General features: G+C 45.5%; 2 protein-coding genes across 4 annotated transcripts in view; one reads left to right on the forward strand and one right to left on the reverse strand.

The window, feature by feature from the left end:
• The window catches only part of KMT2B (lysine methyltransferase 2B), a 55,842-nt gene extending 53,739 nt beyond the window's left edge, over window positions 1-2,103 (reverse strand). For all 3 annotated transcript variants that reach the window (XM_088140021.1, XM_088140022.1, XM_088140020.1), the window contains exon 1: window positions 1,681-2,103. In XM_088140021.1, the coding sequence (XP_087996147.1) occupies window positions 1,681-2,031 (351 nt within the window). In that variant the 5' untranslated portion in view covers window positions 2,032-2,103. The remainder of the gene's footprint in view (window positions 1-1,680) is intronic.
• Window positions 2,104-5,827: 3,724 nt separating this feature from the next.
• On the forward strand, window positions 5,828-26,248 carry LOC103059423 (synaptophysin-like protein 1). Its single transcript, XM_088140023.1, has 5 exons — window positions 5,828-6,172; window positions 15,520-15,638; window positions 17,625-17,835; window positions 19,894-20,082; window positions 22,156-26,248. The coding sequence occupies exons 1-5, from the start codon at window positions 6,104-6,106 to the stop codon at window positions 22,285-22,287; spliced, it is 720 nt and encodes a 239-aa protein (XP_087996149.1). The 5' UTR covers window positions 5,828-6,103; the 3' UTR covers window positions 22,288-26,248.
• The last annotated feature ends 693 nt before the right edge of the window (window positions 26,249-26,941 follow it).

Raw genomic sequence — 26,941 nt, forward strand, 5'->3', positions numbered from 1 at the left:
CCCATGCCAAACAATTCTCAAACCTTTTACTTATGGCCTTGTTTCAAAGGCCACAGAGACTTTCTGTTAGGACTGATCTCCTTAGCTTCTTCTAGAAGACTAGATGCTTGATATCTCCAGGCCTCTAAAACCTGTCAGGGAGCCATGATCCATCATTTTGCAATCAGCAATAGCAACCAGCCCCAAGTCAAAAAACAACTGGCAAAGGCCTGTTCTGGTGTGCTGCTTCCAAGGGGGGGAAAAGACAAGTTGCAAATATTCTGGGGTGATGCCAACCAAACTGAGATGGGGAAACCTGATTTCAATCTGCAAGTGTTACTCATGACAGAAAGCTCTTCCATGTCAATGCATCTCTTCCAGGGAGAGAGGATATCCCGCATCTCAGTTCCAATCTCAGCTTCTGCTAAATGTATTTGTCCATATTGTCCTGGATTAAGAGTATGGAAATGCAACTCATATGCAAGGAGCTGCCACAAATGCATGAAACTCAAGCCACCATCCAGCCATTACTGGCATCTTCCTAGACATTTCCAGCTACCTCGATGCTCCCAGGTAACCCTTCAAAGTTCCTGGGAGCAAGTGACAAAACCTTACTTCAAGGAAACCTCTAGTCTTTCAGGAATGGAGTGATTTCCTTAGACGCCTGCAAGGAACTGCCAAGCTGCTTTGTAAGAAGCTGTATGAGAGGACCTCTCTGATTCAGCTAGTTCCTCCAAGGATCAGGATACATGAGGATGGAGGAGGAGAAACCCTGTCTGGCAGGTGACTAGTGCCCTGTTCAGAGAGTAACTCAGGAGGATCCAGGAAGGAACAAAAGCAACGTATGTCTGAACGCACCACACCCCCAGCTAACCAGGCACAGGCCCTCCCAAAGAGCCACCTTCCTGTTAAAGAGCACCTAGAGCAAAAGGGAGAACAGCTGCCCACAAACAACAAGGACTGGAAGCAAACCCCTCCTCCACCTCTCCCCCAAGGAGAACAGCATCTGTTCACCATGGCTACCCCACCACACCTGAACTAGTTGCATGCGCCATTCCAAGCGGCACAAAGGGAGGAGCGGGTTTGACAGCACCCGGGGCACAAGCTCCAGGATGCTCCCTGCCAGCTGCAACCCTGAGCCGGGTTTTCTTGGGAAGCAAAGCACTCCTGGGCTCGACTGCACGCCCGGACGGGCACGTTTAAGGCCGGCAGCTGTAAAGCCCTGCGAGGACCATCCGGAGCACTTAAAGCAGCCAGGAGGGTCACTTCTCCTTTGGAGCCCGCCTTGCAAGGCGGCAGCGCCAGTCAGCTGGAAACATCCTCCCCCCTGCCCAACGCCGCCCCTGAGCGAAGAGCGCGGCAACCCACGTGCAGGAGACTCGGCCCGGGTCAGAACCGGCTCCAGCCCGACGCCCGAGACCCGCGGCGGACGGGCTGCCGACCTTTCCTGCCCGGACCGGGCGGCGCCGAGCCGCCGGCCCCGCGGGAACCCCCCGCCCGAGCATCGCAGCCCGGCCGCTGCGGATCTCCCGGGAGGAGACGCCCGGCGGGCGGGGGGAAGCAGCGCGGCCGCACAGGGGAAGGGTCCACCCGCCGCCCCGCCGCGTGCAAGGGCCGCCCCGCCCGGCGACGGAGAGCGCGGGCCCCGTGGCGCCAGGGCCGCCCTCCTTGTCAAGGGGCCGCCCGCCGCGGGAATCTCACCGGCTCCTCCTCGCCGCCGCTGCTGCCGCTGCTGCTGTCCCCCAGCAGGCCCTGCAGGCGGCGCCAGCTCCGGCCGAGGCCCAGCAGGCTCCCCAGGGTGGTGTCCCCCGCCGCCGTCGCCGCCGCCGCCACGGCCCGCTCGCCCTCTCCGGAGGCGGCCCAGAGCAGCAGCTGCGGCGCCAGCAGCGAGACCCGCGCGCGGCTGCCGGCCCCGGCTCCCCGCGCGCGGCACCCGCCGGGCCGCCCCGGAAAGCGTCCCCGCGGCACCGAGGCCCAGGAGGAGGAGGAGGAGCCGCTGCCGCCGCTGCCGCCGCCTCCTCCCGCCGCAGCAGCAGCCGCCGCCGCCGCCATCTTTAAACACTGAGAGGAGTCTAGGGGGCCGGGCCGCCACAATAACAATCCTCCGCCAGCGCCTCCAGCTCGCGGCGCGAGGCAGCCTGGGAGTCCGAGTCCCGCGCCGGGCGGCTCTGCATGGAGAGAAAGGGGAGGGCGCGAGACGCGGGGACCGCGGTTCCCGTCGGGCGCCGCGAGCCGGAAGCGTCCGTCTGACGTGGCTGCGGATTGTGGGAAGAAGAGTCCTCGCTGGAGCTCGGCCTCTGCAGTCCGGCTGGGGCCGTGACAGAGGGAAACTAAGTTTCCCATCGGGCACCGCGGCCGCATTCGAGCTGAACAGCCCTTAGGCATGGTGGACGATTGAGTCGGGTGTAATGGTCGCTCGCCTAGGAAAGAGAGAGAGGGAGGTCGGAGGATCAGCTAGAACGTCTGTGCAAGGAATAGAATTCGGGTTTCGCCTGGGCTTTACGACGCAGAGCATGACTGCTCTCCCCACGAACTGTTGCAAGAGGGCTCTTTTAAACAGCTAATGGGAAGTGAATCTCCTTTGCGTTCAGGCGGAGATGAGGCTGCAGCACTACAGCTCCCAGGATGCAGCGCGCGGGCCGATTCCCATTTCCGTGCATGCTGGGAGTTGCAGTCTGCGACGCCGCTCTGCCGGACGGGGCGATCCACGCAATGCAAGCATCCCGGAAGAGGCCCTGAAAGTCCTTCTCCCTCGGCAAGCTGCGTGCGGGAGTCGGTTTGGTCCCGCGATCCAACCGGGGCGTGGCGGCGGCGAAGGGAGGCCAAGCCCCGACCCTCCGCTCCTCCACTTGACAGGGCCCGCTTGAAGCCGCGCGTGCCTACAAGTCCCAACCAGCTGTGCGCCTCAACTCTTGCCAAAGTTTGAGAAGAATGAATGAAGACCGCGCATCAGCAGACTTCGTGCCCTCGCCAGGCACCTTCCGAGTTGCTCCAAAGAGAAGAGGGAGGGCGGAGACGTGTCAGCTCTCCCATGGCGGGGCTTAAGGCTATGTGCAAAATAACCAGGAAGTAGGTAGCCCCCACATAAAAAGATCTAGGCATTCAGACGAAATCAAAGATGACCAGCAAGTGCCCCAAATCATTTTGGGAGCACGAGAAAAGCATCGTTATGATCAACGTAGAGTTCAAGCTGAAGGTTTATTATCCAGACTGGCTGTCATTAGATTAAGAAGACTGCTTTCTGTCGCCGTATTTTCACCTTGTGTCACCCCTTTTGGCCTGTGACTGCTACTTAATGCAGTTACATTGTAGTCCTTCTTAACAAGGATCACAATGTTGCGCACAATGTATGCACACAAACACAGGCCTAGTTCAATACTCCCTTCTCTAAAGTCTTATTTTGTAGTGAATGTAAATTGTGTCTTGTTCCTAATCAGTTACAGTGCAATTAGTCCAAATAATTTGCACACGTCTGCACACGTACAATTGTGTACAATGAGCGTTACTGCCAAGTAAGAATACAAGGATTCCAGCCTTTCAGTGGAAAGCAGTGAAACAGATGAAATTTATGTTTCACTTTTTTAAATGGATATTTGATTTTCTAAGACAGCATTACAACTGAGAAGTAATAAATGTTAAGCAGCCAACCCTGGGGAAATAAAGTTTTACTTAAGAAAGTTAGTATTGGAAGTATTTTTCAGATCAAGTCTGGAAAACTTTCAGTGGAAGAAATTTTCCAGGGTCAAAATTTTCCACATCAGACATTTGGCAGTTTCAAAATTATATGTTTGTTTGTTCAGGTGATAGTTTTAAAAAACTGAGCAGCAGTGATTTCCTGCTTCTCTCTTCCTAATGTAACCAAAATATGTATGCAAGCTATGAATATTGAGTTGAATATCCATATTGGAATCATACCCTTTGCACAGAAAAGAATTCCAATAGATTTTTTTTCCAAAATAATGTTCCAATTCAAAATTTTCTAGAAGACCCACATCTCTGAGACTAGCCCCCACCAGTAGCTCAACATACAATCTGCAAACAGGAGCAACCCAATGAGATGTCAAAAGCTCCACCAAAGGAAAGCCCTCTCACTTCTACAGGGGATGGTTGTAGTGGCCAACAATTCTTACCACGAGGAGGTTTCTCCCCATATAATCAAAATATACTTCCTTGAAAACCCACCCAGTTAGTCTTTAGCAGGTACCTCAAAGGAAATGCCACAGGCAAATGCCTGTAGGGACGGTGCAGTTTAGGACGTGGGAGCAATTGCAGGCCTCCACTGAGTCGACTGCTCTAGGAGGCTGCTCCCCAATACTGCAAAGCTGACTTACCACATTTGAGTAAGTGAAATATCGCCTATGACCATCTCAAGAGCCTCCCTGGCCATCAAGCCATGAAATCTAAAAGAAGAACAAGTCCACTGGAGTTGAGCGGCCAATAAATTTAAATAATAATAATTATTATTATTATTATTATTGTTATTATTATTTATAATTATTATTATAATTATTATTATTTAAATTTATATTATTATTTTTAAAAAACAAGCAAATGGGCCATGGGCAGCCTCTATTAGAGATGCTAGTATGAAAGAGGCTGCTGCTGCTTCTGCTTCCTCTTCTGCTTCCTCTTCTTCTGCTTCTCCTCCTCCTCCTCCTCCTCCTATTATATTTTTATCCCACTTTTTTGTTTAATATATAACTCAAGCGGGCAAACATACCTAATACTCCTGCCTCCTATTTTTCCCCATGACAACAACCTGTGAGATGGGCAGGGCTGAGAGAATATAGTCCAGGAGGAGCTCTCCCCCCCCCCCCCAGACAAAGGCATAGTCAGAACACTTCCTATCATCATTAGTTTAAGAAAAATAGAAGAAGGATGTTGGCTGGGGACGGATGAGCTTCGAGGGACTGAATTCCCACATTCGGCAGGGGGCTGGACTAGATGGTCTTGAAGTCCCTCCCTTCTACTTGCAACTCTTCACAAGGAATACCATATGGCGATTTGCATTAAGCAGCCACCACCTCACTGCAGAGCCCCATCTATGAAGGAGCTTCGATTCCATGTGCTTTAAGAAGTGGCTGTAATCTTCCCGGGATTGAGACATTTGGGCTTAGGAGCATCGCTGCTTGAATAAGGATTAGTGGTAGAGGAGGGAGGAAAGAAAAGGAAGCTCTTCAGCTGGCCCTATGACTCATGTTTTGCAATTCTGCATTTAACAGGAATCACTTAGGTGGCAACATATTGCCATACAGGCTGTGCTTTCAGGAGCTCCCAGCCATGGTGGACAGAAACACGGCTTGTGTGGTTGACCTGTTTTTGGACACGCAGGACAGCCTGGAACATAAACACATCGCCGGACTTGGGCTTGTCTTAGGCCAATTTTTCTCAGCCTCAGCAACTTTAAGAAGTGTGGCCTTCAACTCCCAGAATTCCCCAGGCAGCATACTGGCTGGGGAATTCTGGGAGTGGAAACCCACTCAGGTTAAAGTTGCTGAGCTTGAGAAAACACTGCCCGAGCTGAAATGTGGTCAGCTGTTGGTAGTTCGGTAGATCCTACACATCCAACTAGTTGGGGCTGCTTGGTGTGGTGAAGTCGGTAAGGCGATTAAGCCATGCTTTGATTAAACCGCAGTTAGACAAACGTTAGCTTAGCCAATGGGAAGGATCACCTCCCGCTGAAGCAAGGAGAGGATGGTTTACCCCTCAGCGGCTTGGAGGGCCGACGCACCAAAAGAGGGCCGAGAGGAGCCCCCCGAAAACGCAGCGGGCCCTCGAGGAGGAGGCGGAGGCCGCCGCCGCCGCCGCCAGAGGGGGGGGGCGCCGCGGAGCGCCCAAGGCCGGGCCCGGTGGAGGCTGCCGGCCGCGCCCTCGCGCTCCGCCCGCACTTCCACGGGCGACTGTCGCCAGCGGCGGGGCGACGCCTTGCAGTGGCCGCTCTCGCCGCGGGGCGGGGCGCCAGCGGCCACGGGGTCGTGCCAGCCCGGAGCGAGTGAATCGGGTAGGAGGCTGGCGGCCCCTTCGGCCGTAACCGCCCCTTCCCCCCGCCCCGCCCCGCCGTCCCTCCCGGAGCGAGAGACCGAAAGTGACGCCTCCCTTGCGCTTCGCTCGCTCCCCGCAGAAAATGTCCGGCTTTAGTTTGGATCTGGGGCCCGCCAAGGAGCCGCTGGGCTTCATCAAAGTCCTGCAGTGGGTGAGTGAGCGGTCGCGGCGGGAGGCGGCGGCCGGGAGGCAGCGCAGCCGGGTTGGCGGGGCCTCCGCAGGATGCCGCGCAGCACGAGCCGCCCAGGGCCCGCTGCCTCCGCCCGGAGGGACGGAAGAAAAACGAAAGCAGAGGAGGGCACCGGAGCGTGCAATCCAGGCTCTGCGATTTCCCACCGGGCCCGGGGGGGGATCGGGGGTGCTTTCGGGGTGGCATCCCGCTCCCCCTCGTCCCGAATAGGATCGGGCCAGCTTCCCCCCTGCCCGCCCTGCTTGCACAGTTGAGCCCCGTTGCCTACATTTTTTCCTGGCTCCCACCCCTTCCTTTCCTGTTGTTCCCCCCCCCCCCCGCCCGATTTATAAACACAGGCGTGGCCTCCGGCCTGCAAAGTTGAATGCTTCGATTCCTTCTAGGAAACGTGTGGCTTTCCCACACCCTGATCCTCCGGAGGTCTATTTTTGGGCGTTTTTCCTCCCCCCCCCTTGCATAGTTCTGCTCTGGTCGCCCGCGAGCCACGTGCTTCAGGCAGGGAATCTGCGGCGAGCAGTCCCGCGATGGCAAAGGGTCGCTCTCCAAATCCGCCAAAAAGGCTGCCTGGATTTTGCTTCCCCCCCTCTGCCCCACGACTGGCCTCTTCTCCAGGAACACCAGATCCAAAAGGCCCGTTCCGTGCTGCAGGAATCCTAAACGGTCTGGGAAATGGGATCTTTGGGGAGGAGTTTTTGCAAGGGGACGTTACCGTGTGGGGTCAGATCCAGGGGCTGTGGGAGCTTTCCCAGAAGAGAAGTCAGTGGACTTCGGTTGTGTAAGTTTATTCTTAGGGAAAGGAGCAAAATGGCACCTTTGTATTGCTTCCAGATGGCGTCCCTTGCAAGGGAATACTAGCACTTGTTGGTAATTCCTGTACTCTGATTTATTAATAAAAGACTTATGGAGTGGCGGCTGGTTATTTGACTGGGCACAACAATTTCCATCAGTGTTTTTCAAACTTAGCCACTTGAAGATGCCTGGACTTCAACTCCCAGAATTCTCCAGCCAGCCATGCTGGCTGGGGAATTCTGGGAGTTGAAGTCCAGGCATCTTCAAGTGGCTAAGTTTGAAAAACACTGGTTTAGGTATATAGATGGTTTGTGGGGCAGGATGACCAGTTTGGTGATTTTTTAAAACTATTTTCAGTGTTTGGATTCTGGGAAAGGAAGGATTTGAATATAAAGGGCATCCCCAAGGTTCATTTCTTTGAGAATGGGGGGCATCTTAAACACAGACTCTCCCAGAGTACAGTTGACACCATCAGAGTCTTTAACATTATGCTGTATGTTCATCTTAGTTAAACTGTTTAGCAGAAAGAACACTCAGATAATCAGTTCTCCCTACAATCTTCCGGAAAAGTAGATGGGGTAGCACGTCCCAATGCTTCCCTGTATAAACATCAAACAGGTGCAACAAAACTTAACATGTTCTTACAGCGCCTTTGGAGAGCTATACAAGTAAGGCTCTTCAGAAAGGCATTTGGGTATGAGTAACATCATGATACACCCAAATACTAAAGGATCAGATTGTTGATCCTTGCTTTGATGGGATTTTAACATTATATTAATTCCATAAGCCTTTCAAACGGAGTAGGGTAGGGATTGCAGTAATTCATAAGTACTATCTCAGAGGAGCATGGCTACCCTCCTGAGATCCTAGATTTATGTTGAGCCTGGTCCTCCATGATGTGAATCCAGGTCCCTTTCAGCCCCATCTAGTGTGGCTAATGATGTGGACTAAACTGGCTGGGGCTAATGGGAATTGCAGTCTAACCCTTTTGGAGGGTGCCAACTCTCTCAACTGGCTGAGAGTAATCAGAGCTGAAGTCCAGCCTGGATGATGGGGGCCTTTCCTGCCTTCCCATGGCCAAGTCATGATGGGGCTGGTCTTTTTCAATAAATTGGAGGGCACATGGTTAGAAAAGGTAGAGAGGTAGATCGTAAATTAACTGTGTGGAAATGGGAGTGACCTAATGGGAAGAAGCAGTGGGAGATGTTTCCTACTCAGGGTTTGCATCTGGGTAGGGGAAGGTCTTTTTAGACAAATTTTTAGACAAAAACATTGTTTAATTTAGAGCAGTTTCTCAACCTTGGCCACTCTAAGATGTGTGGACTTCAACTCCCAGAATTCCCCAGCCAGCATTCTGGGAGTTGAAGTCCACACATCTTAGAGTGGCCAAGGTTGAGAAACACTGATTTAGAAAGTAAACTGTGATACGCTCTAAATCATGATGCTGATTTAACAAGGGCTGATTTGCAGTGGGTTAGCTTTGTTAACAGTATGGGGGGGAAATTAAAAAACACTGAACAGGAAATGGAAGACAAAGTGGTTTGATAGTGCTCTTATTCTGATCTTCATGAGATTGTGTTCATCATGAAGTCTCATGTGCGTAAAAGGAGTCACTCCATAGCAGGAAGCTTGGTTGGGCTGTGCTTGTCCTGTATTGTTTCACTAGCATGGTGTGCTGATTAGACACGGGCGGTGCCCTGCAGCTGTTTGGGGCTCCAGGAGTGAAGCACAACCTTTTTCACGCTTGAGGTCTACTCTTGAAATGCTAAATTGTATCAATAGTTGATGGTATCAGAGAAAAACGCATTTAAGGTGATTTTTCATCAAGGCGCTCGTGTTGTTTCTGACTCTTGTCGTGTATTTGTGCTGTCACGTGCGAGGTTACCATCTGGCACCAACGTTTAGAGGTAATTTTGGGCTGCAGTGAGAGAGACACACCTGGATTGTAACCCACCAGGGTGACCGCCAATCACAGATATGAGGAAATGTAATCAAAAACACCTGCAGGGCACCAGGTTGAGTTAAGCCAGTGTTTTTCAACCTTGGCAACGTGGATTTCAGCTCCCAGAATTCCCAGCTAGTGTGAGTTTTACACTGAGTTAAACTATTTGAAAAAGATCAAGGCTTGATTGTATCTTTCAAGTCTGTGATTTTAAGTGGGCCGTTTCAGATTACTTCTTATTAAATCCAGACATGCTTTCCTTCTTCTGAAATGTGAATCATGATTATTTTCAATGGGATTAAACATGACTGCATCCAAACCATTGCATCACCTTCTTATCTTCCCTTGTAGCCTGTTTTTGAGGCTAAATAATAGTGGGGGGGAGCCAGTTAAGCCTTCTCGAGCTCCTTAAAGAAAGCACAAATTTCTAAACATAATATGGACCCTGTTGTATTTTTGGAAGCGGCGTTCCTTTTTTCTCAAGCAAATATTTTTATTTATTTTTATTTATTAATCAAATAATCAGATAATATAAGCTGCCGAATTGGTGACCCCTTTGTAATTAGCTGGTCATTCTTAAACATTTTGAACAAATATTCCAGCCCTATTGATGTTTGCCTCCCAAAAGGTCCCATTTATGACATGAAAACAGTGATGACGAACTTTTTGCACTCAGCATGTCAAAAATTCAGAAAATGCCTAACTTGACTCTGCTGGCATGTCTCTCTCTCTCTCTCTCTCTCTCTCTCACACACACACACACACACACGAGAAACAATTCTTCACATATTCATTTATTTAAAAAAAATACAGTCTAATCCTGTATGGTGCTATATATTATATAAAGAAATGTCAAATAGTTACAAAGATGAAATACAGGTAAAACAAATTCTGTTTCTTTGGTAGCTCAGACAGGGAGAATAGTGGTTGTCGGGTGTTGGTCAGTGCTCGTGTCACCCAAAACATCGAGGCATGTCACCTTTGACATGCGTGTCATAAGTTCGCCATCACTGCGTTAAAACCAAATGTTTGAGGTTCTCATCTGAAGCCGCTTCCATCATGTTGGTCCACAGTTTTACCCCATCTTGGTGGGGGCCCTACTAAGCTATGTGTATCCTCAGCCTGGCTTTTGACTTTTAGCTTAGCCTGCTGACTTAGGCAGCAAAAAGTGTTTTCCCACCCTCGCTGCTAAGTATGGTGAAACAGAGAAGCAAATCTGCCTTTTTAGACTGATGTTTGGAAACTGGTTCCTGGGGCCAAGGAATTTGAAATCTAATTGCCAGCTTTGATTGGAGTTCCTATTTCTCGACTTGGACGTTTGAGCAGCAAGCTCCAAGTACAGTGGGGCAAAAAAGTATTTAGTCAGCCACCAATTGTGCAAGTTCTCCCACTTAAAAAGATGAGAGAGGCCTGTAATTTCCATCATAGGTATACCTCAACTATGAGAGACAAAATGAGAAAAAAAATCCAGAAAATCACATTGTCTGATTTTTAAAGAAGTTATTTGCAAATCATGGTGGAAAATAAGTATTTGGTCACCTACAAACAAGCAAGATGTCTGGCTCTCACAGACCTGTAACTACTTCTTTAAGAGGCTCCTCTGTCCTCCACTTGTTACCTGTAGTAATGGCACCTGTTTGACCTTGTTATCAGTATAAAAGACACCTGTCCACAACCTCAAACAGTCACACTCCAAACTCCGCTATGGCCAAGACCAAAGAGCTGTCGAAGGACACCAGAGACAAAATTGTAGACCTGCACCAGGCTGGGAAGACTGAATCTGCAATAGGCAAGCAGCTTGGTGTGAAGAAATCAACTGTGGGAGCAATAATTAGAAAATGGAAGACATACAAGACCACTGATAATCTCCTTCGATCTGGGGCTCCATGCAAGATCTCACCCCGTGGAGTCAAAATGATCACAAGAACAGTGAGCAAAAATCCCAGAACCACATGGGGGGACCTAGTGAATGACCTCCAGAGAGCTGGGACCAAAGTAACAACGGCTACCATCAGTAACACACTATGCTGCCAGGGACTCAAATCCTGCAGTGCCAGACGTGTCCCCCTGCTTAAGCCAGTACATGTCCGGGCCCGTCTGAAGTTTGCTAGAGAGCATTTGGATGATCCAGAAGAGGATTGGGAGAATGTCATATGGTCAGATGAAACCAAAGTAGAACGTTTTGGTCTAAACTCAACTCGTCGTGTTTGGAGGAGAGAGAATGCTGAGTTGCATCCAAAGAACACCATACCTACTGTGAAGCATGGGGGTGGAAACATCATGCTTTGGGGCTGTTTGTCTGCAAAGGGACCAGGACGACTGATCCGTGTAAAGGAAAGAATGAATGGGGCCATGTATCGTGAGATTTTGAGTGAACACCTCCTTCCATCAGCAAGGGCATTGAAGATGAAACTTGGCTGGGTCTTTCAGCATGACACTGATGAATGGGCAATGAAGGAGTGGCTTCGTAAGAAGCATTTCAAGGTCCTGGAGTGGCCTAGCCAGTCTCCAGATCTCAACCCCATGGAAAACCTTTGGAGGGAGTTGAAAGTCTGTGTTGCCCAGCAACAGCCCCAAAACATCACTGCTCTAGAGGAGATCTGCATGGAGGAATGAGCCAAAATACCAGCAACAGTGTGTGAAAACCTTGTGAAGACTTACAGAAAACGTTTGACCTCTGTCATTGCCAACAAAGGATATATAACAAAGTATTGAGATGAACTTTTGATATTGACCAAATACTTATTTTCCACCATGATTTGCAAATAACTTCTTTAAAAATCAGACAATGTGTTTTTCTGGATTTTTTCCCCCATTTTGTCTCTCATAGTTGAGGTATACCTATGATGAAAATTACAGGCCTCTCTCATCTTTTTAAGTGGGAGAACTTGCACAATTGGTGGCTGACTAAATACTTTTTTGCCCCACTGTAGTTGCTTCAGTAGAAATGCCTGGGAGAAGGAATGTGAGGAACTTGGTGCTTCTGAGATGAGGACACCTCACCAGGGTATGTTGGATAAGATGATTGGAAGAACATAATGTAAGAGTAATTCTGCTGGAAGAGGCTGAGGCCTCCAGCCAAGCATTGGGTTTCTCACATTGACCAACCAGATGCCTCTGGCTGCTGGCAAGTGGGAGATGGAAACAAATCCCTCTCTTGTTATTCTTTCCTTGGTAACGGATATTTGGAAGCCTGCAGCTCTCAACTTGGATTGAAAATGTCACAAATGTTTTAACCTTTTCTCATGAGGAAAGTGTTCAAGTCTTGCATCATTTTGGTTGCTCTCTGATGTACTTTTTCCAGCTGTATTTTATCCTTTTTGTAGATTTGGCAAAGAGAACTATTCTGAGTATTCCAGATTAGGTATGCACCAGAGATTTGTGGGCACATCCCACAATGTAAAAGCATTCTCTTGGCATTTTTATTATTAATCCCTCCCTAATGGTTTCTAGCATGGAATTTGCTTTTTTCACAACCACTGCATTGAGCTGATGTTTTAACTGAACTGTCCACTGTCACCCCAAGATCATTTTCCTGGCTAGTTATAGACAATTCAGACCCACAATCACTTGTTCTCACCCAAACGTGCATCACTTTACACTTCAATTAAACTGAATTTGCCATTTGGTTGACCCCCTGGAGCTCTTCACAATCACCCTTCTTCACCCTGAATAGTTTGATACCATCTACAAATTTGGCAGGAATGTCCACCATGGTCTGTGCACCCCCTGTGAACAGTCCAAAGGTAAACAACCAAATTCTTCAGGTTTTTTAAAAATAAAACAAAAGTTGACATCTACAGGATTTCCTGTGAGATTCCAAGCATACCGAACGGAGGAATGGAAATGGGTGCAGCTATTCCTGTTCTCCTTTAAATTTTCAGCTATAAAAACATGGGCTCACGCATTGCATAAATCTACAGCGCAACATTAGCAGGTTCTTTGAACCCAGCTATTGTGATTTGTAACCATCGCTTATGACAGTGTTATGTACAACCCAAGGTATTGTGATTTGTTCCAGCAAACTATGGGTCAATAATAATAATGTCTTAAATGTATGTGCCATCCGACTCCCAGCGATTCTGGACGGAATACAATGGTTAAAACACATTGAAAAACAAAGAACAATACGAAAAACACAAAAACAGCACAAGACAGAAAAACCACGATGGCAAAGAAAATAAACCCAGCGGGGAACAGAAGGGAATAAAGGAGCATCAGTCATCCTCTTCAAATATACTGTCTTCTTTTAAACAGGAGCTAAAGACGGGTCTATTCACCCAAGTTATACATCCAGTGTCTCTAGGACCAGGCTGCCTTTTGACCTGTTCTAAAATGAACTTGGTTTTTTTTTAATTCTTGCACTTTTTTTTTTTTTAGGATAGATCACTTTGTTTCTTTTACTAATTTATAGAAGGATGGTTTTCTTTCTATATGCTACGTTGGATGACTCCAGGGTGGAGAATAATATAAAAATGAAATGAATGACAATAGCAACATAAAACAATTCATGCCATTGTCTTTGATTGGATGCCAAAACCGGTTTTTAACACAGCTCTGGGGCACGTGCAGGGGTGATGCAAGTTGGTTCTGGATTTTCTCCTGTACCCTGAAGCCTGTGGCTCCCAAGAGAAAGATTTTGGAAAGAATGAAACCAGGAGATGTTAGTTTATTTATTAGGGTTCTTAGATTGGAACTCTACATTTCAAAGTCTCCCAAATGGTATTTCAGAGTCCTTCACAAAACAGCTTCCCTGGGATCCTGGGTCTCTGTGCGCAGAGATTTCTTGGTTTGTTAGGCCGACATGTGATCATCCAAATTGGCCTTTTGTTCTTCCACTAGGTTTGTAGCCCACAGTATGATTGGTTGGGTTCAGTTTCCACACTTCTATTAACATTGGGTAATAATTGTGTAAGCTTGTGCTGGTGGCAGGAAGCTCATAACAGCCCAAGGAAATCAACAGAGCCACGGAGGAATTCCTCTCTTACCTTTTCCCTTTAATCTTCAGGGAATATTGAGTGAGATATAAGGCCATGAGATGCTCCTGGGCAGAAGCAGTAACAAAACCCTTCCATTGACTCACTCATTCAGCCTTCCATTGTTCTGTGGTTGTCCTTAACAATTTAAATTTCAAACTACAACCTTTTGGGGAGGGAAGATTTTGTGCTAAGAAATAACTGGAAGAAGTTGTAAAACGTTGCACAACGTGTTCCTGGCTTTAAGTACGATCGCTTCTGAGTGAAGGGCAGGCTAAGATGTTGAAATAGTAACGGAGGCTTCCTGCAGAGAGTCTGTGTAAGAAATGAAATGTGCATTTCAAGAATTTCTGGATCTCATCTCACAAATTTAAAATGAAAATAACCTGCTTTAAACTAGGCGGTGGGGCCATGGGAATGTTTAAAAAATGGTATTTGGAACACAAGGAAAAGTGCATGAAGCTTCTCTTTTTGAGTCATTAAAGCAGCTGTGTTTTATTCCAAGCTCACCAGGTTGCCTAGAGGAAGACACGGCTGCTTTAACAATTTGAAGAGAGTTGCTTTGAAATGTGTTTCAAACAGGGCTGTGGAGTCGGCACATAAAACCTTTGACTCTGGCTCCTTTATTCATGATACCTCTGACTCTGACTCCGACTCCTTTAATTATATATCGATTTAGGAAATAAATTATAAATACAGTAATTATATATTTCGTATATCGACTGCAAGCATGCAACATACAAGGCATTAAAATTAAAATATATCCTGAAAAAAATAGGTTAATCAAATTATTCTCTATGAAATAGGAAGTTTTAACATATCCTATTATTTATATCATATACAATTTAAATTTATTAGGAGTCGGAGTCGGTACGTTTTTTCTGACTTCGACTCCGGTAACCCAAGAATTGCTTCCAATTCCAACTCTACGGCTTGGGCTCCACCTGGTTTCAAAGACCTCTTTGGATTTGTACAACCTTAGTCAACAGGAGACCATTCTTTGGGCATTACTCTTTATAATGGAAGATACCACATACTTTGCAGTCAATCTGAGTAGCTTGGCCTTCCTAAACTGGCATGTAGTTTTGACTCCCTAAACTGGAATATAGTTTTGACTGACTTTAAGAGCCCAGGGACACTTAGAAGATAAATTGGACTGTAAGGCAGGTCTCGTTTTGCAATGGCTGAGATTCCAGTCTGGGAACTCCATCCACGTCACACAATTATATTGGAATTGATAAGGGGTTTGATAACATTTTCCACCGTTTGAGCTCCCTGGTCTTGCTGCAAATGTTAATGCCTTGTGTTAAACTTTAATATAATTTGCTTGGGGCATAAATTATGGGGTGAATCCAGCCGTTGGAGCTTATGGCTTACCATGTGCAAACCTCGTCAATTTTGGCTTAATTTGCCAAACCGTGGAAGGCATGAACCCACTCTCTTTTCTCTGGAAGTTCTTAAGTGCAAGAGATCTCCAACATTCTGAAGAGCAGCAAGAATTATGGATTGTGCTTATGAAGACCCATACTACGTTTGCCCATCTCTCTGAAAAACAGTATTGACATGTAACTTTTTTTTTTTTTTGCCTCGATTTCTCTTAGGTATTCTCCATTTTTGCTTTCGCTACCTGTGGTGGATACAGTGGGAAAACATCTATAAATCTCACTTGTCGCACTGGCAAAAATTTAACACTTAATGGTGATTTCTCCTACCCTTTCAGGTGAGACCATGTCCCTGTTGGTTTCTGTATTTTTCTGTCCACGTGGTTATTCCTGGGTGTATCTGTTTGTGGTCAAGAAAAGTTACTGTAAAGGTAACAGCACTGAAATAGAGCCGATGTTTTACACAACCTACCTTGCATGGTTGCTATTGGGGAAAAATTGGAGGATGGTTATGAATGCCATCTTGAGTTCCATGCGGAAAGATGGGATCTGAATCAAATAAGTGATCAGGTTGTTGTTGTTGTTTTTTTTTGGAGAGGTTACAATAATCAAAACACACATGTGGTTACAATATCCTGTGGTAGCTGAATGCTTGGAAATAATTCTCATTCAGTTGCAGAGAGAACAGCCAAAAAATAAGAATGGGAATATAACTTTTATCCATTTTCAAAGACTTAGCAAGGCTTTTGCTCATGGATGGTTCTATGGAAGATATCTGGTATTGGAAAAATTGGTTCTAGTCTTTCTGTTCCAAAATGGCTGAATAGTATACAGGGAGTTCTCACTTACTGACCACTCATTCAGTGACCATTCAAAGTTACGATGGTGCTGTCAGCCTTCCCAGGTAGACCAGACAGAAGACACAACCAGATCAACTAATTCTACTTTATTGTAAAGCTACATTAACAGAATCTTGCAAGTTTGAAAGTACAGTTCTCCCGCCATCTCCTTTACAGCCTGAGAACTTTGGAAGGGTCCCTTCTGAGCCTCTTGCCCTGCCCACTATGCAGCTGCGGGCTATGCTGCTGCTTATCTGACCATTCCCTAGGCAGCATCTCTTCCCCCTGTCTCCCAAGGTCTTCCCCACGTACCATTACAGATGCTGAATGAGTGGTACTTATGAACGGTCCTCAAAGTTCTGGCTGTCGCATCACCGCCGCAATCCCTTGATCATGATTTGGGCGCTTGGCAACCAGCTCACACTTACAATGGTTACAGCAGCCTGTGGTCACGCGATCACCATTAGCGCCCTTTCCTGCCATCTTCCCACAAGCCATGTCAATGGGGAGGCCAGCATGGAAGGTCACAAGTCACTCTGGTAAGTCTGCTTGGCCTCCCTGTGCTTGTGTGATGCCGCAGCGCCATCCATTCCCCTGGCCTCCCCCAACTTGCACATGGCCTGGGCAGGGCCTCTCCCCCACAGCATACCCACACTCATTACCTAGGACTCCTGCCGCTTCCTGCTTAACGACCCACGCATCTTGGGGTTATGATGGCAACTGGGACTGCCGGGATTGTCATTGCTATGCAATGCAGTCACATGATGTGATGCTTTACAACTGCATCGCTAAGGACGGCAATCCTGGTCGCAATTGCCGTTGTAACCCGAGGACTACCTGTATCCTGCTCAGGTATTCTCAGATTTAAATATAAAATCTACTGTATAGAAATACACCTGATCTGAAAACTCTTAAAGGAAATTGGATCAGCAAAAGCTGTTGGAGACACAGAAACGTCTTTAAAAGCATGTTGTCTTTTATTTTAAATAAAGACCAGTGGTGGCCATATTTGCTGGGAATCATGGGTCCTAGGCAACTCAAGGATATAAAGTTCGGTGAGGCTAATCCACAAAAGTAGACTCATTCTTGTCTGTTGATTTGTTTGCCAAATGTATACGGCTGCCCATCTAACCAATGAAACTCGGCAGCAAACCAAAACCATCATACACAAAATCAATTAAAAAAAACCCAAATTGAGGCCCTGGTGGTTAATTCTGTGGTTTCCCTCTTGGTGGGAATGTATTCGGGTTGAAAACATGGGCGTTCGCAGCAAACCACAATTAGGTTGAAGTGATGACATGCCCAGGATGACATCACTTTGCCAATCCTGCCCTTGTATCCTCATTTCCGGACATCTGATGTGAGTGTGTAAATTGCAGTATTTACATCATGACCTTCATCGCCCCCATGCGCGCCCGCCTGCACACTGTACAGACGGACATGGGTGAAAGCAAGTCAGCGTCACCTTTTGCTTTTTGTCATCAGGTTGAACGGTGTTGCACTCGGACCTCTGGATCCTGGATTGAACTGCAACAATACTTGGCCGTCGGCAGTCTACTTGGTGGGAGATTTCTCCTCCTCTGCACAGTTCTTTGTCGCTTTTGCGGTTCTTGTGTTCCTGTACACCATCGCAGCCTTAATACTTTACCTGGGTTACATGCACTTGTATCGAGGTACTGGAAAACTCCCCATGATTGTAAGTTAACATCACTTTCCTGTAATCTTTAGCACCGGGGGAAGGTATGCATGTTTCGTGCATGGAAAACAGCTATGAATGCCATTTATCTGTAACATTTATTTATTGAGTGTATATCCTGCACCTTAGCTGAAAAGGCTCCACTGCAGCTTACTAATCAGTAAATAGAGTTTACCTCCGCCTTCAGATTCACAATCAAACACAGAATGAGAGCTTGGGCAAAAAGAAAAGAATCTCAAAAAAATACTTGGAAGTAAAAAAAAAGAGGCAGGCCAAATGTAGCAAAATAAGAATACAGTGGTACCTCTGGTTACAAACGCCCCTCCTTGCAAATTTTTCAAGATACGACCAGCTCCGGCCCCCAAAATTTACCTCTACTTGCAAACTCCGCCTCTACTTACGAACCGGATCCGCAGCCATTTTCCCTGCTGCCACGCGGTCGCGGCTTCCTGTGGGCGAGATCGTGGTAGCAAGGAGACTTTCGGTGAGGCTTGTGGTGTGTTTTGTGGCGTTTGGAAGGTTTTTGTGGCATTTGGAAGGTTTTTGAGGTTTAAAAATAAAATGCATATGTTTCAGAACTGTTTAGCCGTATTTACATTGAACCTTATGGGGGAAATTTACCTCGTGGTGTGACCAAATTCGGAGGGCGAATTAGCCATATTTACATTGAACCTTATAGGAAACTTTACCTCGACTTGAGACCAACTTGAGTTGCAACCAGAGTCACGGAACGGATTAAGTTCGTAACTAGAGGTACCACTGTATTCTGTTCCAATTTTTTAATGTTGTAAGGGCTGGACTTTTCCTCTGTCCAGATGGAAGGATTAATGCAACAACATTGATTCCCAGCTATTTTTTTTAATAGATTCTTTTTGTTAACAAGCTTTTCCAAAGCGAAGAAGGCATCTACCTTTTATTGCTGGAAAGGTGGGGTAACTAAAGCGAATGTATAATGATTTCATTGAGGCTGCTGTATTAATCTTGAGCAGAGCAAGGATTTATCATCCCTTGGTTTCATCATCCACTCACCCACACTGAATCTCATGTCTTTTTTTTAAAAAAACCTGTTTTTAAAAGTAAGTTTTAAAAGCCTTATTCTAATGGTATTTCCTCAGCACTATTGTATTTCCCTCTCTTAGAAGATAAATATTGTAGATAAAACCCTGATTTTGAATAATAGCAAGAAAGGTTTTTTAAAGCCCCAAGATTCACTTACAGCGCTGGTGAACTTTTACAATGTAGTTTTCATCTCAGCTCTGTACATTGCTCTATGCCAGTGATGGCGAACCTTTTGGGCTCGGCGTGTCAAAAATTCGGAAAATGCCTAACTTGACTCTGCTGACGTGTCACCCCTCCCCACCGAACAAAGGAGAAACGATTCTTTACATGTTCATTTATTTAAAAAAAAGACATTCCAGTCATGTGTGGTGCTATGCGTTATATAAAGAAACATCAAAGAATTGCAAAAATGAAATACGAGTAAAACAAACTCAGTTTGTTTGGTAACTCAGACAGGGAGAATTGTTGTCCGGTGTTGGTGAATGCTGGCGTGTCACCCAAAACATCGTGGCTTGTCACCTTTGACACGCGTGTCATAGGTTTGCCGTCACTGCTCTGTGCCTTTTGTGAGTGTGGAGCGCCCCAGCTTCATGCCTAGGCTGCTGGATGCAATGGAGCAGTTAACCCTGATGCTAGGAAGAGATACTACATCCTTCAGAGAAATATCTAACTATAACAGTAAATCTTTCTTCCTCTTTCTCTTGCCGCTGGATTTCAGGAGCTGTGGTGAGTGTGACACCTTTTCTGTAGCTCAAATTGCATCCTGATCAGCGAGGGAGGACCTATGGTAGACGTTGCTAGCATGCCCACCGTCTCTTAAATTTTAAATTCTGAAAGGTTTGGGCCCATTCCTCAGTCAATAAGCTTTTGATGGGTCCCAGAGTTATGATATGGTAAATGTTACTCCCTGGAATGACTGCTCTGGTAGAGTTGATCTGCTTGATTGTTTTCTCCCCCCGCCATTTCTGCTAAGGCCTCTTGTCTTTCCTCCTGCTCCAGGACTTCATCATTACAGTCATTATTTCTTTCCTGTGGCTGGTGTCCACGTCAGCCTGGGCGAAGGCGCTTGTCGATATCAAAGCATCCACCGGATCCAACATTGTTACAGAAATTAAAGATTGTGTTTCACAGCCTGGGTTTTGCCATTTCAATGAGATCAGGAGCATGGGATCCTTGAATGTGTCTGTGGTACGTAGCCATGATCACACAGTGGGCAGGGACAAGCTGGGGTGGGGTGGGTCTCCCATTGATATGAGGCTGCCAAAGACTCTTGGTCTGTCTCTGTTGGAGATAGAATTCTAGTCTAATAATTTAGTACCAATTGCAAGTTAGGTGAAGCTGAAGCTGGCAGTAGGAAGAATTGGAGCTAAACATGAGTGGGGGCATTGTCTTATTTTGACCTTTCCCCTCACTGTTTCTGACATCCTGTTTTTCCCCTTTCTCTTACGTTCTGATAACTACCTCTCTCTTCTAAGCAACAGCTGGTGGGAAGGGAACAGGGAGCAGAATTCTGAATTCAGAAAGTGTGAGGGACACTCTTTGAAAGGTTTAGGGTTCTTTGAAAGTGGCCCAAAGGCTGCATCAGGCACCAGGAGTTGCAGGTTGCCCAGGCTGGTCTAGATAAACCATCCAAAATAAGTTGTATTTATTTAAGAACATGCCTCTCTGAGGCGTGTTTGGTACTGGGGCATTGTTTGGGCTTGCTGGAAATTTGAATTCACACCCAACTCCCTAGGGCATGATGAGGAATATGAAAATTAGCTAGGTTCAAAGATTCTCAACTTTGAAAAGTTAGTGATCTAAAATGTTTACAACCTTATGGTTTGGGGGGGGGTGAGTTTTGCATGAAATACTGTATGTTCAAAATGAAAGTGCTATTGCTGGATCCTTTCAGTCCAGCTATACCCAGCCCTCAGTCATACAAATGAATTTTTCTCCCTGAGGATTTAGTATCTCATTTTCTGTATTTCCACACACCCCTTTGGGATGCCCTGTGGATTTTCTTCTCCAAGATGGAATTTCAGGATGGAGTCTGACTTTGGCATATTATTTTGTGTATCAAAAAGTGCTCCATAACAAAAGAGCATGGTTGCTTAGACTTGCTTCCTTTTCAGATCACACTTTCTGGCAGTTCATTTCAGTGGTTTAATTTTGTTTTTATATTTTGTTAAGTCTTGGCGGGGGGGGGGGGGAACCCAGCAAGAATAAAGGATTGGAGCCCTTTTGAAGTTAGAAAAGAAATGGAGTAAACAGGATGTGTACATTTTATAAAATCATGAATGTTAAGGTAAAAGTGGGAGGCTGTCTGTAAGTGACTGGTAGGCCAACTTGTCTAGAAGGTGACCAGAATGGAATGCCTAGGCTAAAGCATACAACATTCATCAAGACTTTTTGTAACTGGAGACACATTTTCTTTGGCATGGATTCCAACAGTTCATACGAGACCCAGGAGGGCAGTGCTATCAAAATGTCATGCAAATGAGCGGAGCCAATTTTATTTTTAGGGAGGGCATATTTTGAGCCTTTCCACTTTTATTGCTAGCTACTTTCGATGGGTTGAGCCAATCCCAAGGTATGGCATGACTTACTTTCAATTCCTGATGTGAAACAGCTGGCAAACATGCCACACATTTTTAGCCATCTGCTCCCAAATGTTGGAGGAATTGGGGAATTGAGATGTGTGTGTCCATGCCTCAGGGCAGTGTGTCAGGGACTCTGTGCAAGCCATGGTTTGCTTACCCTGGAAATACATAGGCAGTCATTACAGAAGTATGAGTTTTGCTCACTGTGCTACTCAAAGATCTCCAGTGTTCCATACAGGAAAGTGACATTTTGCCTTCCTCTCTTAATTTGTACAAGTCTGTGTCAGAAACATGGCTGCTATCTTCCAGTTCCTTTATACCAGTGTTTTTCATACTTGGCAACTTTAAGATGTGTGGACTGGGGAATTCTGGGAGTTGAAGTCCACACATCTTAAAGTTGCCAAGTTTGAAAAACACTGCTTTATACCATGGCTGCACAACATCTGTTGTAATTCCAAGAAGCACAGTTTGAATAATATAATCCTAATGTGTGGTAACGCTCAACTAGACAATGTTGTTTGTCGAATATATTGTTTAAAGGTAGTCAATACATTTCCACCACTTTCTGAAGCAGGAATCAGGGCCTTTGCTTCAATTTTATGCTTGATCAACCCCCTTGAAATAAACCAGGCCGCTTAGGTCTAAAAGTCCATCTTTCCCACTTTCTGCTTACTCCTAGGTTGTTGGTTTCCTCAATCTGATTCTGTGGGCTGGCAATGCTTGGTTTGTCTACAAGGAAACTCACCTACATAACCCTTCCTCCAGCGCTTCTCCAAACGCAACCAGTTCCTCGTCTCCTTCAGGGATGTGAAGAGTTTGAAAAGGCCTTTGGTATGGAAAACAACCTCTCGCCTCAGGATGATCCTCATGGCTGTTATCTTCCTCCCTCCCCCTCTTCCTTTGTGTAATTGATGTGTGAAAAATTGATGGGTTTCCCTTTTGGGTTTTATGTTTTGTTCTTGCTCCAACACCGAAGCATGAGAGGACAGAATGGAGAGTGGCACCACGCAAGAGGACCATTGCGCTGTATCAAAACTTGTTCTCTGCATTGAAAAAGAGGACTTCGTTGTCTTGGGTTTGGAGGCTCAGCAGAGTTAATAGATAGTTGGGTGGGCAGTATTTCAGCTGATAGAAGGCAGCCTGCCATGTGTGTGATTGGAGTTGAGTTGTCCTGCTCTGTATGAAGTGTTACCTGTATCATGTATGCTTGCTTAGAAGGAAGTCCCTCTGAATTCAGTGGGGCTGACTGCCAAGTAAGCATGCTTACGATCATTCCCTAGAGGGGAATTGCACTTAAAGCAGCCAGCTTCATACTGATCTTGCCTCTTTGACTGCTGTGCAGAAAGCAATAAATACCTGGGCTTTGCAGTCAGTTCATGTGGAACTCCAGTCAACCAAATCCTTAAGATCTGTCCCTCTTGAGAATCCTACAGAGCTAGAAACCTTACAGTGCCAGTAATTGGTCTCCCTGCCCCCCCCCCCCCGTTTCTCAACTACAAACCCAATAGTCCTGGCTAACATGGCCAATGTGAGCATGCTGAGAGTTAAGTAGTTAAGGGCCCCAGGTTCCCCAAACCTGCTGTTCCACAGCCACCTGCATCCCTCCCATAGCCTTGGTGCAACTGCTCTAAAAGAGGCCACCAAGTTGAAATCCTGAATGTTGTTGAATATTATGATATGCATGGGCAGTAATCATCTGGATTGTATTTAATTAGCTTGATTTTAATGACACTTGAATTTAGTTTAGGTTTTGGCCTGGACTACTCTGCTTATTCTTGCAGTCTGCTTTCTGGAATGGATCTCCTCAAATGTCATTCACATGCCTAGTGTGGCCTGAAAATAATGGTGCACACTGGTGCAGGAAAGCAGTTGATTCTGTCGATAAGCCCTAAGAGTCTGCAGGAAGGGTGATGTCCGATAATGGCACCCCATTGGTTGAAAAAAAAATCCTAAAAAGTTTAATTTCTAGTCCTTCTGGAGGATGAGACATCATGTAGAATAATGATCAGCATCACTTCAAGGCTGTGAATTTATGCTTCTTCCTCTTAAAGAATGTTAGATGCGACCCAAAGCAAAGTCTATATGCCAAAGACTATACAAGCTGTACAGAAGCATGCAAAAAATCTCACACACAGCGATGCAGTTTGCAATTGCTTATTTTCTGGGTAAATTTCTAAATGTCCATTTTGCGATTGCAAAATTTGGGGTGGGTTTTTTGGTTGTTTGTTGTTCTGGCACAATTTTCCAGCGATCTTGGTTTCGATACTCTCCAATTTTTTTTTTTTTAATTTTTGGCTAGAAGTTACCGTTCTGTTTGTCATGATTTCAGATGCCAGAAATGGAGAGGCAGGATCTGAGTGGTTCCAGTCTCTGGAAGTGAAATTGTATCTTGCATGGTTATTATTTTTTATTCTCTAACTTTAATAATGCTTCCCATTGCAATATATTACTCTGCCCCATCATCTGCCCTTTCGTTGCCTTGGTTGTGATCTTTACTACCAACTCGCTTTGCCAAGATTTTCTGCCACGGTTGTGGAAATCCACAAAAGTTGCAGATTGCAAATTTATGTATAGGACATGTTTGCATATTTTGGATTGATTTTTAAAATAATGGACAATGAGATCAACCATATATAAATGTTTGCTCTGATTCCTGCTCGTGCTTAGATCTTAGGTATGCGTGTGATTCCCCCCCCCCCTTTTAATATAGATTTGCATTTGCTTTCTTCAGTGTCTTATGTTGACTTAAAGTTATTTTCACAGTCAAATGTCTTAGCTGCTGTTAAACCTTCCATTTTTACATTTTGTTAGGGGCAGTACCGAATCTGCCCCCACCCCCATAGTCTATATAGGATCAACATTTTGTAAAAACCTATCTCAGATATCAAAAGTTTTGGTAACTTATTCTCATGTCCCAGTGAAAATCACTCTTCTTAGTTTTACCTGCAGGAGAGCGAAAGCTAGGACTACAAGTTTACTTATTAAAAATAATGTTTCATCAACACTGGGGAGGCTTACAATTAAAAATCAATTTCATGCCCTCATCATAGTATGTGTTAACAGACTTGTTTTACTATCTGCTTGTTCCTGGTGTGAGCAAACTATGTGGCTGGGTGAAAGTGAGGGTGTATTGCCACAGAGAGGGAATTCTCACTTTGTAAAATAATAAGCTTTGGTTCCTCTTATAGTAGAATTAAGGCTTGGGTACAAACTTTTCCAATACGTAGAGCCCCGTGTTTTTGCTACAGTATAGAATGAATATGCAAGCAATGAATTTATAGGCTGGGAACCACAAGAAAAATGTCTCCAGTGCTGAGAGGAGAAAGTAAGAGTCAAATCTTATTTCAGGCACAATTGCACTTATTAGCAACCACAATTGGGACCGGAAACTCTGTTGCTAAGCGACACAGTTGCTAAAGCGAAACATCATGTGACTGTGATGGACTTATGAGTCACTTCCCATTTGGTCATTAAGCGAGACATCACATGACCATGACTTGTGATTTTACTGCTAGCTTCTCCATTGACGCTGCTTGTTCGAAGCCAGCAGTGAAGCAACAAATCACATGACTGTGGGACACTGCAGTGGTTGTAAATGAGAGGACTGGTTGTAAAGTTACTTTTTCAGCGCTGTCATAACTTCAAACAGTCACTAAACAGGGCAGCCGTTAAGTGAGGTCTACCTGTACATGATCTTCCCTGACCTATCCTTGGTTTTCTGGGGAGCTGCAATTCCTTCTTTGACCAGTTGGACCTTCCTTCCAGTTTGATGACATTGTGGGATGTGACCATCCTAGCTATGAAAACTGGCCCTTGGCCCACAAGTCTCTGACCAACATTGAATTAATTTTCTGGAGAGTTGGGTGGAAGTATTCCAAATGGAACGTTTGGCCTAAATTCGGAGGCCAGATACAAATGGGTGGGTGAAATTGTATCTCTTGTTACATTTCAGATGGGAGAGGGAATTTAGAACCTTGGTCTAGGTTGTCAGGTTGACTTCGCGTCTGATAATTCCTCTAGAAGTCATCCTGATGTAGTGGATGGGGGGAATCTTTTGGGGGGCATTACGGGAATGTCAGAATTCCAGTCGGATTGTCCTCTTTCTGATTCTGTCTTCTGCTCCATTTGCTAAAAGACTTTGGAAAGGACAAAAATAGGAATAGGGGCTGGTTGCAACTCAGTCTGTGGAGCAAAACCCAACAGTGAGAGAGACCCTCAATCCAGCTTTAGGTCTTGCACAGCAGTTCAGACACTGGATGCAATTAAAATCCAATTTAGCTATGCAAATTTGGTGTGTCTTTCCTGGAAATGCTGAAATCAAGAATATTTGGAAGGGAAAGAATGCTTCAGTGAAATAGAGCTAACGTCCTCTACTGTACGCTTTATTTTGCCACTTGATAAGTAGAGCTCTCTTTAAAATCCCTGTAAGTAACACAAAGGCTCATTTTATATGTTTTCCCTCCCTTGTATATAAAGCTGTCTGTGCCCTATTCAAATCATTTGCAGGGAATTCCATATGTTATGCAGCTATGTGGCCTTGTATTCCTGATCAGCTTGAACACCTTTGGAGTTAGAGTTGATGTGCCAATATATGCCTTTTCTTTCTGCTGTACTCGTTCAGAGACAGAGGCCAAATGCTTTGTTTTATATATATAATTAAAGAAGTTCACATACACCTTGAGCATTTTCCCCCATCTCATCAGAATTATTTGGGAAATGTATGTGTTCTGTGCACAGCTGGTTTAATAAAAATACTTTGCTCACTGAATAAATGCGTTCAGTTGCAGTCGCTTTCTAGTTTGCAAAAGGTGTATGATGTGGCTTCAACATTTCTCTTTTCACCATGCTTCTGTGCCTTGTTTTAAATATAGCTATTTTTACTGAGGTTTACAGATACAAAGATAAAAACATTAATACAAACTAAGAAAAATCTAAAAAGAAAAAAAATCCAGAGAAAAAGAAATAATAAAGAAAAAGATATAGAAAGAAATGACTTCCCCCTTCATCAAGGCAAGTACAAACAGTTTCAGTAACTTACCACCACCTCTGATATTTCAACAAAAGATCTCTTCTTCCCATATCTCATCTCGTATCTATAAACAAATTATAAAGCCTCATCGTTCAGCCCTAATCAGCAAATGTCCATGCTTCCGTGCCTTTTTGACCTGCCAGTTTATCTGATTTTATTTGAAAGCAGGTGAGGAAGCAAGGTTCTTGTTCCCAAGTGTCTGGACACAAGAATGGGAGTAAATACACGCAGGAAGATTTCAATGCTTAATTCCTAAAATGAGACCTGGCAGGCCCCAGACCTGCTATTCTCAAAATGCATCAAAGGAAGTGTTCAGAAAATTACTGGTACGCTTAATAGCATGTGGGCAAGGTTTAAGTGAAATCTTGAAGCCAAAGGGTGGGTGTGGGTTGAGGAGGGGGGAGGATTTGATTCCTGTGTAGGTCTATGAATAGCA

Source organism: Python bivittatus, unplaced genomic scaffold, assembly GCF_059951505.1.
Source record: "Python bivittatus isolate LINGU-HERP-01145 unplaced genomic scaffold, Pbiv_v1 ctg000310_np1212, whole genome shotgun sequence".
NCBI classification, from domain to species: Eukaryota; Metazoa; Chordata; class Lepidosauria; order Squamata; family Pythonidae; genus Python; species Python bivittatus.

Excerpts from the sequence above, each read along its gene's own strand:
- LOC103059423 (XM_088140023.1), top strand. The coding sequence starts at position 6,104 with ATGTCCGGCTTTAGTTTGGATCTGGGGCCCGCCAAGGAGCCGCTGGGC. Across the intron at positions 6,173-15,519 it reads TCATCAAAGTCCTGCAGTGG|GTATTCTCCATTTTTGCTTT; the intron begins GTGAGTGAGCGG and ends GATTTCTCTTAG. Across the intron at positions 20,083-22,155 it reads GATCCTTGAATGTGTCTGTG|GTTGTTGGTTTCCTCAATCT; the intron begins GTACGTAGCCAT and ends GCTTACTCCTAG.